General features: G+C 42.9%; 1 protein-coding gene across 2 annotated transcripts in view; it reads left to right on the top strand.

Annotated features, from left to right (window-relative positions):
• Cdc14a (cell division cycle 14A) overlaps window positions 1–12,387 on the top strand; it is a 153,220-nt gene that overhangs the window by 125,332 nt on the left and 15,501 nt on the right. The window contains exons 12-15 of one of the 2 annotated variants that reach the window (XM_028757387.1): window positions 2,628–2,740; window positions 3,987–4,034; window positions 5,866–5,988; window positions 6,605–6,959. In XM_028757387.1, the coding sequence (XP_028613220.1) occupies window positions 2,628–2,740; window positions 3,987–4,034; window positions 5,866–5,988; window positions 6,605–6,959 (639 nt within the window). Of the gene's footprint in view, window positions 1–2,627; window positions 2,741–3,986; window positions 4,035–5,865; window positions 5,989–6,604; window positions 7,158–12,387 lie in introns of those variants that run through there. The other variant, XM_028757386.1, reaches the window with a different exon arrangement.

Below are 12,387 nucleotides of genomic sequence, written 5' to 3'. Positions count from 1 at the left end.
TCTCTCTCTCTCTCTCTCTCTCTCTCTCTCTCTCTCTCTCTCTCTCTCTCTCTGTCTGTCTCAGTTAATTTTCTGTTGCTGTGACAAAGCACCATGACCAAAGGCAGCTTGTAGAAGGAAGAATTTGTTGATGCTCACAGTTCTGGAGGGTGACTCCATGACCATTTTGGTTAGGAACATGGCCTCAGGCAGGCAGGCATGGCTCTGGAGCATGCCTGAGAGCTTACATACTTAAGACAACAGCCATGATGCAGAGAGAGAGAGAGAGAGAGAGAGAGAGAGAGAGAGAGAGAGAGGAAGAAGGAGGAGGAGGAGAAGAAGGAGGGAAGGAGGGAGGGAGGGAGGGAGGGAGGGAGGGAGAGAGAGAGAGAGAGAGAGAGAGAGAGAGAGAGAGAGAGAGAGAGAGAGAGAGAGAGAGAGAACCACAAGCACTGACTGGGAAACATTGCCTTTTGAAATATCAAAACCCACCCGCAGTGGTAAACCTACTCCAATAAGGCCATACCTCTTAATCTTTCCAAAAACAGTTCTACTCGCTGGGGACTAAGGACTCAAACATATGAATCTATGGGGGCCATCCCCATTCAAATCGCCAGATTCCACTCTCTGGTTCCCACATGCTAGCAGACATATCATAATACAAAATGCATTTAGTGCAATTTTAAAAGTCCCCATAGTCTTTCAGTCCCTGCACTGTTTAAAAGGCCAAAGTCTTTCCAGAAACTCAAGACACTCTCTTACCTGTAAGCCCTAGTAAAATAAAAACAAACAAACAAACAAACAGATATACTTATAACATACTATGGCACAGAACATGCATCACTGTTCTGAAGGGGAGGAATGGGGCATAGTGAGGAAATACTGGACCAAAGTGTGATCAAAGCCCAGCAGGGTATATTCCAAATCCTGTAGCTCAATATCCAATGTCAAAGGGCTTAGATGGTTCCACCCATCCAGATTTTCTGACTGCAACACCATTCTTCCTCCTTTTCTCTTTAAGAAAAGACACTCTTTTCTTCTCCAGGGAGTATGAGCTGGGACTATATATATATTGTTTCCTTCCTTAAAAAAAAAAAGATTTATTTTAAAATTATCTTTAACCTTTTTTTTTTTTTTTACAGTCCAGTCATTATCCCCCACCTGGTCCCACTCTCCGACAGTTCCTCATCCCATTCTTCCTCCCTGCTCCCCATCTCCAAGAAGATGTCACCACTCCCCAACTCCACCTCACCCCACCCCTCCAGGCCTCCCTACTCCCTGGGGTCTCAAGTCTCTGAGTGTTAGGTGCATCTTCTCTTGCTGAGGCCAGACCAGACAGTTCTCTGCTGTATATGTGTCGAGGGCCTCGTACCAGTTAGTGTATGCTGCATGGTTGGTCTCTCAGTGTCTGAGAGTGAGACTTTAAGAAAGTAAAAACAATATATTAAATGCAGATCTTTAGGTGTGTGACAGTATATTATAGGATTATTATATGTTTATGAAATCTGTCATAAGTAAAAAAAAAATTAGCAAAACCCAACTTTAACCTGATGGAGAATCAGGTCTATAATCCCAGAACAGGAGGAGAAGGCAGGAGCATCATGAACCCAAGGCTAGCCTGAGCTAGTGAGACCATGTCTCAAAAAAAAAAAAACAAAAACAAAAACAAAAAGCAAAACCAAGAAACAACAACAGTAAAAATATGGCTCTTTAAAATTTGCAACGTAGTGATGAAGAAGAAAGACTCCCACATATTATTTTAAATATCCGTTAATTTTATTTAGCTATATAACTTGAAAAATTACTTTATTTCCTGGCATTTTGTAACAGCTTAAAATATGAAAATAGTGTGAGAAAAAATATCCTATTTTCCCCAGACCTCTAAGAAGACTATATTGTTAGTTTCACTATTATATTTCTAAATACCAAAAATTTATTTTTTAAAATAATGAAGAAAAAAATGAACCAAAGACCTTTCTTTCTGCACCTCATGGTTGTTTTAGATAGAGAGCTGCCTCTTCCATCTTCCCACAGGACCTTCTCCTTCTGCGTTGACATGAGAAGCCCTTTCTCTTGAGCTTTCATGGGGCAACACTAGCGGGCCACTTCTACTTCCCAAAGGATGGAATTTCAGAAGGAACCATACTTTCCCGATGGAGTGCTGTTGGCTCTTTAACTCCCTAGGGGGCTTGCGTGCTTCCTGGAGGGTTAACTAATGCAGAGCGTGACTGGGTAGATGTCTCCAGTTATCTTACCAAGAATGCTCATAAGTAGGTTATGGAATTTGCAGTAGTGGCTCTTAGAAACATCTGGGATGTGTTATAGTCAGGATTGAGCCAGTCTGTTTGCCAAAGCCTAATGTGTCCACATGACAGTCTCTTTGGTTCTGACCCATTGGCATAGACCTATTCCAGCTTCACACTTCTTTGACTTGGAATTTGACCAATATATTTAAATGCTGAGTGTGTGCTTACTGCTGAGTTTATAATGCATTTGAATGATTCAATCAACAGGAAGATCACTTCCTGTTTGGTAAGTAAGAGCATTTGCTCTTATCTATAACTGTTAGGTTACCTATGCTCTATTAAGATATCAGTAGAGCTAAACTCTTTGTAATGACCTTTCTATGGGACGTGCCTGTTTTTCAGAATAATTTCGAAGACGAAGATATGGAAATTAAAAACAACTTAACACAGGGAGACAAACTACGTGCCTTAAAAAGCCAGAGGCAGCCCCGCTCCTCGCCATCCTGTGCATTTAGGTAGCCTCATCTTTAAACCTTTCAGTTCATAGAGGACTTCTGTTTGTGGGTAACATGTTCCTTCTTCACTTCACAATATCATTCTACAAATCCCGAGTTTACCTGTGTTTCTGATACATGGCTCTTTTGCCCCCACCCCAAGCTGTTATGTGTCTCACCACATACCATGCTCACTGTTGGAAGTAGCTATGCTTTAAATGCTTATGAAAACAGTTGTTACACCCCTGTTTCTGGAATTCGGCCTTGAGCTGCTGAGCAGTTCTTTCTGGTTCTCTCTTCTAAATTCTATTTGGAGTTTCACAAGAGAGTTTCTGGCACTCTGTCCGGTCCTCACAGGTATGCCAGGGTATTGTATGGAAACCATAGTGTGGAGAAAAGGAAGGTTGGAACAAGTTTTGGTGTATTCCTGACTACCTGACTTCACCTTCGATTTCTGAAGGTTGGATAAGTGATTCCTCTATGTGTTGGAGAAATTGTAAGCCATCTTGAATTGAAGTTTGAAATTAACCAACAAAATCAGTGCTGATAGTGGATATCTGATTATAAGGTAGTTGAAACCCTGTGATTGTTCACACAGGGTTGAAAAGAAAATGAATCTTATTAGGGTGGAAAAGTTGGTTATATCAGGACAGTGGTTCTCACCCCGACCCCTTGGGTGTCGAATGACCCTTTTACTGGGGTCCCATATCAGATATCCTGCATATGATATATTTACATTATGATTCACAACAGTAACAAAATCATGGTAATGGAGTGGCAACAAAAATAGTTTTATGATCGGGGAAAGAGTTACCACAACATAAAGGAAGGTATTAATGGGCATTAGGAAGGTTGAGAGCCTTTGCATTGGAAGAAAGTAAAGTTTAGCAAATGCATATGCAAAGGGACCAATCCTTCCTGCACAGATCTCAGAAGCCATGTTTAGATGTGAACTTTCTTTTGAATTCTGTGAAATTCCAAATATGGGGTAGACTTTACCGTCATGGCATTACCAGCAAACCCTTCCACTGAGCCATCTTTTTGTGTAAAAACAAGATGATAAAGGAACATTGATGGTGAAGCACTAACACTGCCTGCTGGTGTTGGGATTCATTCTGTAAAGTGGGTGAATGCCCATATCCATCCACACAGTTTTTATCTTTCCATCGTTTAACATCTTTATGTCCCTGATACAAATGCCATATGTGGTCCTTGTTTTACTGTGGGGACCTGGTGATACCTGAGCTCTTGTCTTCTGTTTTCGCAGGTCAGATGATATGAAAGGACACCAAAGGGCAATGGCCCAGACTTTCAGGTACTGTCCACAGTTAGCCACAGTCAATATATGTGATCTTTAAGACACGTTTTCCAAGAATCAGACTCCATAAAAATAAATATAACTACCAGCTTTCTCTTCTTCATTTATTAATTTTGGTAGTTGGAATAAAACCAGGAGCAGCCAGTGCTCTTAATCACTAAGCCTTCTCTCCAAATCTGAAATAAATGACATTTTTAGTGCTTACTGTTGAAAGGACATTTCCTGTCCTTCCCTTAGGCTATGTTCAGTGGTTATGACCTCTAGGTCTTTTGAGCTTCCAGCACTTTCTGTTTTCTAGTAAACTCCAAAGGGCGGTGCAACTTTCTTTTTAACCTAGAGACTGATTCTGATCTCTTTTCACTTGTTAGCGCCTTTTACTCTATTTTTTTTGTTTGTTCATCTCTGTGTAGTTTTTTAAATTATTTCTATTTCCTCTTTCTATTACTCATGAGAAGAGGAAATATTAGTGTTCTTCTCTTGAAAAAAAGTTCTTTGATCCTCCTGAAGTGGTACCCGGACACTGGTATCACCCAGATCCATTGTGGCACCTGCCGAGAACACTAAACATAATTGGCTGGTGTTGCTGATAAGTTAGGACAAGGAAGCGGCATTTTCTCCTGGAGGAGAAAGTTCTAACCATGGTGGTGTTTAATGGGTAGCTCTTACTGGCTCAGGATTCTCTAATGCCTGAGTCACTTCCCTGTGTAACCTTGCCACTTTTGCTTTAGGGGAAGATATGGCATAGGCAGTGCTGAGGGAGATGGATGATGGAGAAAAGGGTGGAGTAAACAACTTTCTGAAGCAGACAGAAAGCACGGTCCAGCTTCAGCATAGGGTTTTCCTAGGACAAACGGTATTGGGTATTAAAGCTGTGACTGAGTCCTGACTCTCTCCTGTGTGTCCACTGGGAACCGGATGATGGAGCACCTGCCAAGCCCTTCAGAGTGGAAATGAGAGGCGAGCCTTTGCTCTCAAAGAGTATATATTGAGTTATGGAAACAGGCAAAAAAAAAAATGAGATGATGAAGTACAGTATAGGAGCGGTGATATATTGGGAGGGTGCCCGTTGAAACAGCTTCTGATCCTGCTGGGAGATTCAGGAGAGCCTCCTTGTGGGAGGAAACAACCAAATGGTCCATTAAGGTGAGAAGTGTGAGATGGGGGGCGGAGGAGCGGAGCAAGGAGAGGATGCCCTGCAGGAGAAACAGGAAAAACAAACTACACAAAGGGGCCAGCGCAGTCTAGTCAGGGAACCCACAGCTAGACTAGCATGTTTAGTTAACTTTCCTGTTGTTTCATGGACAAAACCAATGGATACAGGTGCACATGCAGATGATAAGTGGTCCTGCTCCTCACCTGAGGTGTACAGACAACTGAGAACCAAGCAAAATGTATCGAGATGCTTGAGGTCATCATGCCCTCGACTACGTGGGTTTAATCTTGTAGCTAGTAGGACCCACTCAGAGAACCAAGTCCCAGATTTTAGAGACTTTTTTTTTTTTAAATAAACTAAGCCAAGGCTTTTTAGCTAGACTTTGTAAAGATGGAAGAGAGGTTAAAAGGTTTGAAGAGTGAAGTATCAGATGTTTTAGATTTTATCAGAGCGAATCATAGTGAAAGAAACAGGCACATAAAAAACCAATGGTGGCCGTTATATAGGGCAATTGCAAGCTGGAAGGGAAGGAGGGCATCTGAATGGGACTTTCTCGTTTTTTCATGCCCTTTATGGCATTGAGTGTTTGTAATTTACCGTATCATCGTTCATTGCTGAATATTTTAGGTAGCACAACGTTAGTGTGACACTCTTTCCCTTTTTCTCCCCACAAAGATTAAGTTCTTCACCACAACCAACCATGTCGACTGTGAAGACCCCCAAAGTGTGTTTGTCCCCTTCAGTGACAGCCAAAAGAATAAGCAGAGGTTCTATGTCTTCAGGAGCAAATATAAGAAGGTAATTCTTCTACCTCTTCCAGGGTGCTAGCCTGAGGTGAGAAAGGGCTACTGTGGGCCAGGAATCTGGCTACAGATCTATGAGAGGAGGATCGGAGACTTCTTGTCCTATCTCCCTGGCAGGCTGTAGAGGGGTTGGTTAGATGTTAACAGTCATCATCTCCTAGTGACTTTCCATTTTGCTTTGTGATGCAGATGCAGTTAGGCATACTAACGATCAACAGTCCCGTTCCTCACCCAGAGTGCACAGTGGCAACCAACTCAGCTGGCAGAGATGCTTGATATCAGCAAATGCTAGAATATGTCTGGGGCTAAATCTTGGACTTAAGTCAGCTTGTAGTCTCTTTGCTTCTGGCAGATACAGTTCTCAAATGTTCTATTTAAGACCAGTCAGTGTTGAAGCCAGTCTCTTGGGTCTTCGTTAACTACTTTTGACCTAGGAGTTTAACATGTATAAATAAAGCCACAAATGTTAACGTCCCCAAGAGTGATGAAGCCGTTTTGTCACCCGTGTGGATCAGAACCATCTCCCTTGCGTTGCTGTGATTTGGTATTTACATATAGGAGTATACATTGTTGCCTCTTTTCCCCGTTCCTACCTGTGTTTTATCCCCCAGTTTCTCCATAAATTCTCGGCTAGCCAGTTCTCTAGGCAACTTGAACGCTGGGACAGAAGAACCTGAGAACAAAAAGACCACATCACCCACCAAGGCCGCTTTCATAGCCAGCCCGTTCACCAGCTTCTTGAATGGCAGCACTCAGACGCCTGGCAGAAACTACCCTGAGCTCAACAACAACCAGTACACCAGAAGCAGCAACAGCAGCAGCAGCAGCAGCGGTCTTGGGGGCAACCTGAACAGCTCTCCAGTCCCCCTGAGCGCTAAGCCCGAGGAGCATACCACCGTCCTTAGACCTTCCTTCCCGGGGACCCTCTCTTCCTCCTCAGTGAGATTCCTGAGCCGTTCTATACCTGTAAGTTCACAGACACCACCTCTTGGTCCTCAGAACCCTGAATGCAACTTCTGTACCTTGCCTTCCCAGCCGAGGCTGCCACCAAAGAAATTTAATAGTGCCAAGGAAACCTTCTGATCGACACCTTCCCTCTGTGCTGTGCAACTGTCCATGTGCTACATTCTGCTGGCTCCTCTTCAAGTAAATGCCGAGTTTCAACTGGGTTTTCTTCCTTCCGTTTTTCCTCTCCCCCTCCCTTCTGCTGAAGTGCCAGGGTGGGGAGGGTTCCTTAAAAGGAAGCTGATTTTCATTCCATCGATCACGGACACCGTTGGCTTTGGTTACTCTTCAGTTAAATTCTCAAAGAATTCTTAATACATGGTACCAGGCAAGGCACAGTCCATAGCCTTTGCTTTACTTAGGATGATATTGAGAATGATGGCTTCCCTACTCCTCAAATCACCATCAGGATTGGGGTAAACAGATGTGGGAAGCCCTACAAGAGCATCTTCCCACAGCTGAGCATCAGGCTTTCTGCAGGGAGCTGACCCACTATTCATGACATGGCAAATGAAGGTGTTAATAAGAGAAGGTTAGAGAGAGGTGAAAAGGTCCCTAGACTTCCAGGGTATGAGCAGGTAGAGTCTTTAGGAAGACATTTGAAATTCACCACCTCTCTTCTAGAGACAAGCAAGAACTACAAACAATTTGTGTCAAAGAGATCCTTATCTAGTCGCCAGGCTCCCTTTTTACTAGCCCTATTGGAGTAAACATCTATTGGTCAAGTATCCACTACAAGTTTAGTATTTTGATTGTGTCAAGAGGCACAGAAATCGGTTTCATTTGAGAGGGAAAAGGCCAAATAGGAGAACTGTATGCAATGTGTCAAGAAGGCATGATGTGGGCAGGTTGGTTGCTCTCTTGCAGGAGCCAGCTTGGCTCCCTGGGAGGGCTGTGTCTACATTCGCCCACACTGCTCTTTAGCCATTTGCTCAGCCAGTCATCAGGACAAGACAGCGTTCTACAGTGTTCTACAGGGGCATTGAGGAGAGGAAGAGAAGTGCAGTTTGTGCTTGTGCCCCACTTAGCAAAACACAGCCCCATGATTAGACCATGTTGAGACCCAGTTTCCTTATAGCCCATATGAGTATGTTCCCCAAAATAAGAATGTAGTATGTGTGTTTTCTTGTGTGTATGTGTTTGTGTGTATATGTGTATATGTTTGTGTGTGTATATGTGTGCACTGTGTGTTTGTATCTATGTGTGTTTGTGTGTGTATAAGTGATGCGTTTGTGTGTATGTGTGTGTGTATGTATGTGAGTGTGTATATATGCATCAGCATGTGTTTGTGTTTTCATGTGTAGGATCTCTGGACTAATTTGTACTATAAGCTTCTTTTCAAAACTGCCTTTTCTATAATCCAGATGCAATCCTCTCCCTAACAGAACCTCTAGCATATATAATTTTTTTATGTATGGTTTTATTTCTATGAAAAATTTCACCATTATTTACAATTTTAGCCTTTATGTTTATTTGATTTGGACAGGTGTTTTGCCTATATGTATGTATCTGTGTGCCATGTGCATGTATGTAGTGCCTGCAGAGGCCAGAAGAGGACATCTCTAGATTCTGATAGAGGCCAGGGTTCCAATTAGCTATCTGCCCATTCTTTGACCTGGTTCTGATCAGATTCTAATCCCTTTATACACACTGAGGAGATTTGTATCATGAGTGTGGAAATCCATGGGACTGGGTGGGGTGGAGCAGAGGTAGGGGGGTTCATGGGTGGGCGCTAGATGGGAAAGGGGCGTGAATTAAACTTTCTCAACTGTGCTGCTGCAGCCAGCTCGTTACAGAGTGAATTGAGTTCATCCAGTATTTTCATAAACTGTTTTGAGGATTAGCCTCTTTTTTTTAGAACTGACTATAGATCTTTTTATTTCCTGGAAAAGTGTTATATAAATAATGGTACAAACAGCTCATGGATTACACTGCCAAAGGCTCGTGCCATCCTCATTGAAAGTTTGATGCTAGGAGCATCAGGAAATTGTCAAGAAGGTGTTTAGGAGGGATAAGTGGAATCCTCATTCTCCTCTGCTAATTAGAGCTCCCCCTGCAGGGGAGGGAATTCTTTGCACAATAGAAATCCCCCCCCCCCCATGATGTTTACACAGTGAACTCTGGCCTCTTTCCACTCTCTGTTGCTTCTTTTCACTCTTCCTCTTTCCTCCTCCTCCACGTCCCTCTTTTCGGCCAGAGTAGGGTAATTTTCCAGTAATTTTTCAGCGATTAATTATAAAATGTGGGAGTCGAGTTGCCAACTCCCCTAACTTCTTCTTTTGTTGTTGTACTGCAGAGAACGGCATTTATGACTAGAATTGGCGGTATGGCTACCCTTTCCTCCCTTGTACCCTGAGAGGAAAGCAGATCTCTTGTGCAGACTTCCCATTCTTTATCTTTGTCTCTGGAGCCTTCTGTGACCTCCCGTGATGATGTGGAGGCTTAAGTTCTCCCCCTGCTGACCAGCTGGTTGGAAGTTGAAATGAACATGGAGGTTCCCACTTCCGTGGAAATGAGTACAGGTTTGGGAACAGTCCCCCTTCATGGCCCATGAAACTGCTCTGTGAGACTAGCCTTTTGCTGCTGAAGATAAGGCAATGCAGGACCCCAGAACAAGCAGTACAGAAACTCAATAGAAGCGTTTATTTTTTTTAATTTTTATTTATTTATTTACACTCCAGATTTTATCCCCCCTCCACTCTCTGACTGTTTCACATTCCATACCTCCTCTCCATCCCCCTGTCTCCACGAGGTGGTCCCCACTCCCCACTCCCCCCACCCCAAACAGACCTCTAAACTCCCTGGGGCCTCCACTCTCTTTAGGGTTAGCTGCATCTTCTCTGATTGAACCCAGACCCAGCAGTCCTCTGCTGTATGTGTTGGGGACCTCATATCAGCTGGTGCGTGCTGCCTTTTTGGTGGTCCAGTGTTTGAGACATCTTGGGAGTCCAGATTAATTCAGACATCGGGTCAACAGAAGCATTTTTAAGGGAAGTAAAACATTTGCCCATGTAAACACAGGTCCTTGGAACCATTGTAAAAGCTGAATACTGACGCACATCTCTAATCTCAGTGCTCCTGAGGTGAGATGGGAGGCAGAGACAGGAGAATTTCCAAAAGCTAGAAGGCCTATACATCCCAGTGACATGTGACAAAAAGGCCACATCCCAAAACACGATGGAAGGTGAGGACAGTACCCAAGGACTACACACACACACACACACACACACAGACACACACACACGCGCACACACATGATAGGGACATCGCCTCTCATCACACATATAACCCACTCTGAACTTCCTAGGTAAGAAAAATTCAGTCTGTGGTAATATCCTTCTTGTACCTTTAAGAAAGACCCAGAAACTCTTGGAGGATTGGGCGGGGGGGTGGGGTGGGGGGGAGATAGGTGTTTAGAGGGAGTCTAATATTTTAAAAGCTACAATTAGCATCTCTTTTGAAAGCTGCAATTGCTCGCTCACTTTTTGCTGCAGCTCAGCCCCCAGAAAAATGTAAAAATGATTTCCTTGTTCTGTCATTAACTGCTTTAACACAGAAAACAGGAATAAATGTTAAGGAATCCTTGCAGCTGTGACAGAGTGCTAAGCGATAGTAAGATTTTATTTTCATTATCTTGGCCTGTTGGGTTAACCTTGTCTCCACTGACCAGAGCAGAAGCACAGGGTTGCACTTTGGGTGACCCCCACCCCCGACCCCTTACTGTAGAAACCGATTTGCTTCCTGACGGAGAAGTTCTCAAGTGCTTAAGGAACAGGGGACATGTGATGAGGACGTGGGTGGGGTGGAAGTGTTTTATTAAGTTGAAATTGCTTGTGGTAACTGTCTTGAATATTTGCTATGTTATATTTTTAATGACATTTTCACTGAACTGCTAGTCATCTCCCTGTCCTTACCTGACCCCCATGTCCTTGTTGGGGCCCGATGTTTCCCCCTGTAAGCTGTTCTGTATCCCACTTTGGTCTTTGCTGTAGCACCTCTCAGTACCATGGATTTCATTGTCCGGTAGGCTCTAAGCACCGAGGGAACAGAGATGCTACCATTTTTGCCATCATAACACGGCTGGATTCTGTTAGAGAGTAGGCACTCCACAGGTACATGTTGGCTGGATAAAAACATGTGTGGATGTTTAAATGGATGGGCACAGTAAGAATGATTACCTCTCTTTTGTGTATAAATGCCTCGAGGGGCAGAGATTTAACATTTTTGCCCAAGATTGTCCTACGAACAGATAACAGAATCATAGTTGGAACCCAGGGCAGTGTAAATCCAAAAGACATAGTATTTTGATGGCTTTATGTTGTGTATGTACTGTTACAGCAGTTACAAAGATAGAGATGTAAATGGTATATATTTAAACAATCTCTTTCTTTTTCTTTCCAGTGAGGCAAGGAAGCTGTGAAGAAAGGTTAATGTCTTAGTCATTTGGGTTTTGCAGGATGAATAGGAATCTGCAGTCAATCCTCATGAAGGCCAGAGGTTGGCAAATGGCTGTTTTATATAGTGGGAAAAATCAGAACAGAGATGCTTTAGTGCTGTGGTTGAGTTCTCAGGTTCTGAAAGTAAGTTGACCTGGCTTCAAATTCTGTTTCTGATACTTCCTTTTATGGAGGTATTTGGCAACTTATTTAAGTTCTTTGAGCCTCAGGGAAATAATGTAATTATAACGGTCAGGAGCAAATCAAATTTTCTTGTTTGTGTGAAGCTTACACAATATTACAGGAATATTTGAGATACAGAAATATGACTGTGGCTTTGAAAATGACTGGTGATTTACAGAGTGTTGAAGTTGATGTCACGATGTCTGTCGTAATTAGAACGGTTATGGTGTTTGGCTGAGAAAAGTCATATGAAGTATTGTGCAAGTGCTTGCCAACAGTGCTTGGTAGCTGTCAGATATTATGGCTATTACTAGCTATGAGTATTCCCAGGACAGCGAAGACCTGCATGACCAAAGAGCAGATGGGAGGTTACGCTGAAGCCAAACTAGGAAAGAGGAGTAGAGAAGGAGCCAGGGGACTTTAAAGCAAGAGAGACCAGCGGGGATGGTGATTTGCTTGGAAAATTAAAATTTTATATTATAATAATTCTTCTATTCTTTTTTTACTATTATTTTATTTGTTTACATTTTAAATATTGCCCCCCTTTTGAGAATAAAATACTTACTTTTCTTTTGTGAAATAATCATAGCTATGTATCCCTGGCTGGCCTGGAACTCTTTATGTAGACGAGGCTAGCCTGGAACTCATTTGTCTCTGCCTCTGAGTGCTTGGACTAATGGCATGTGCCACCATGTCCAGATAAATGATTAACTTTTTAGTGTATAAAATAATGGGTCTTGTTGTGACATTTTGAATATCTGTTGTTGTGC

The sequence above is a fragment of the Grammomys surdaster genome, unplaced genomic scaffold, assembly GCF_004785775.1.
Source record: "Grammomys surdaster isolate TR1022 unplaced genomic scaffold, NIH_TR_1.0 126158, whole genome shotgun sequence".
In the NCBI taxonomy this organism is placed as follows: Eukaryota; Metazoa; Chordata; class Mammalia; order Rodentia; family Muridae; genus Grammomys; species Grammomys surdaster.
Note: the sequence above shows the minus strand (reverse complement) of the source record. Positions and strands in the feature narration are given on the sequence as shown.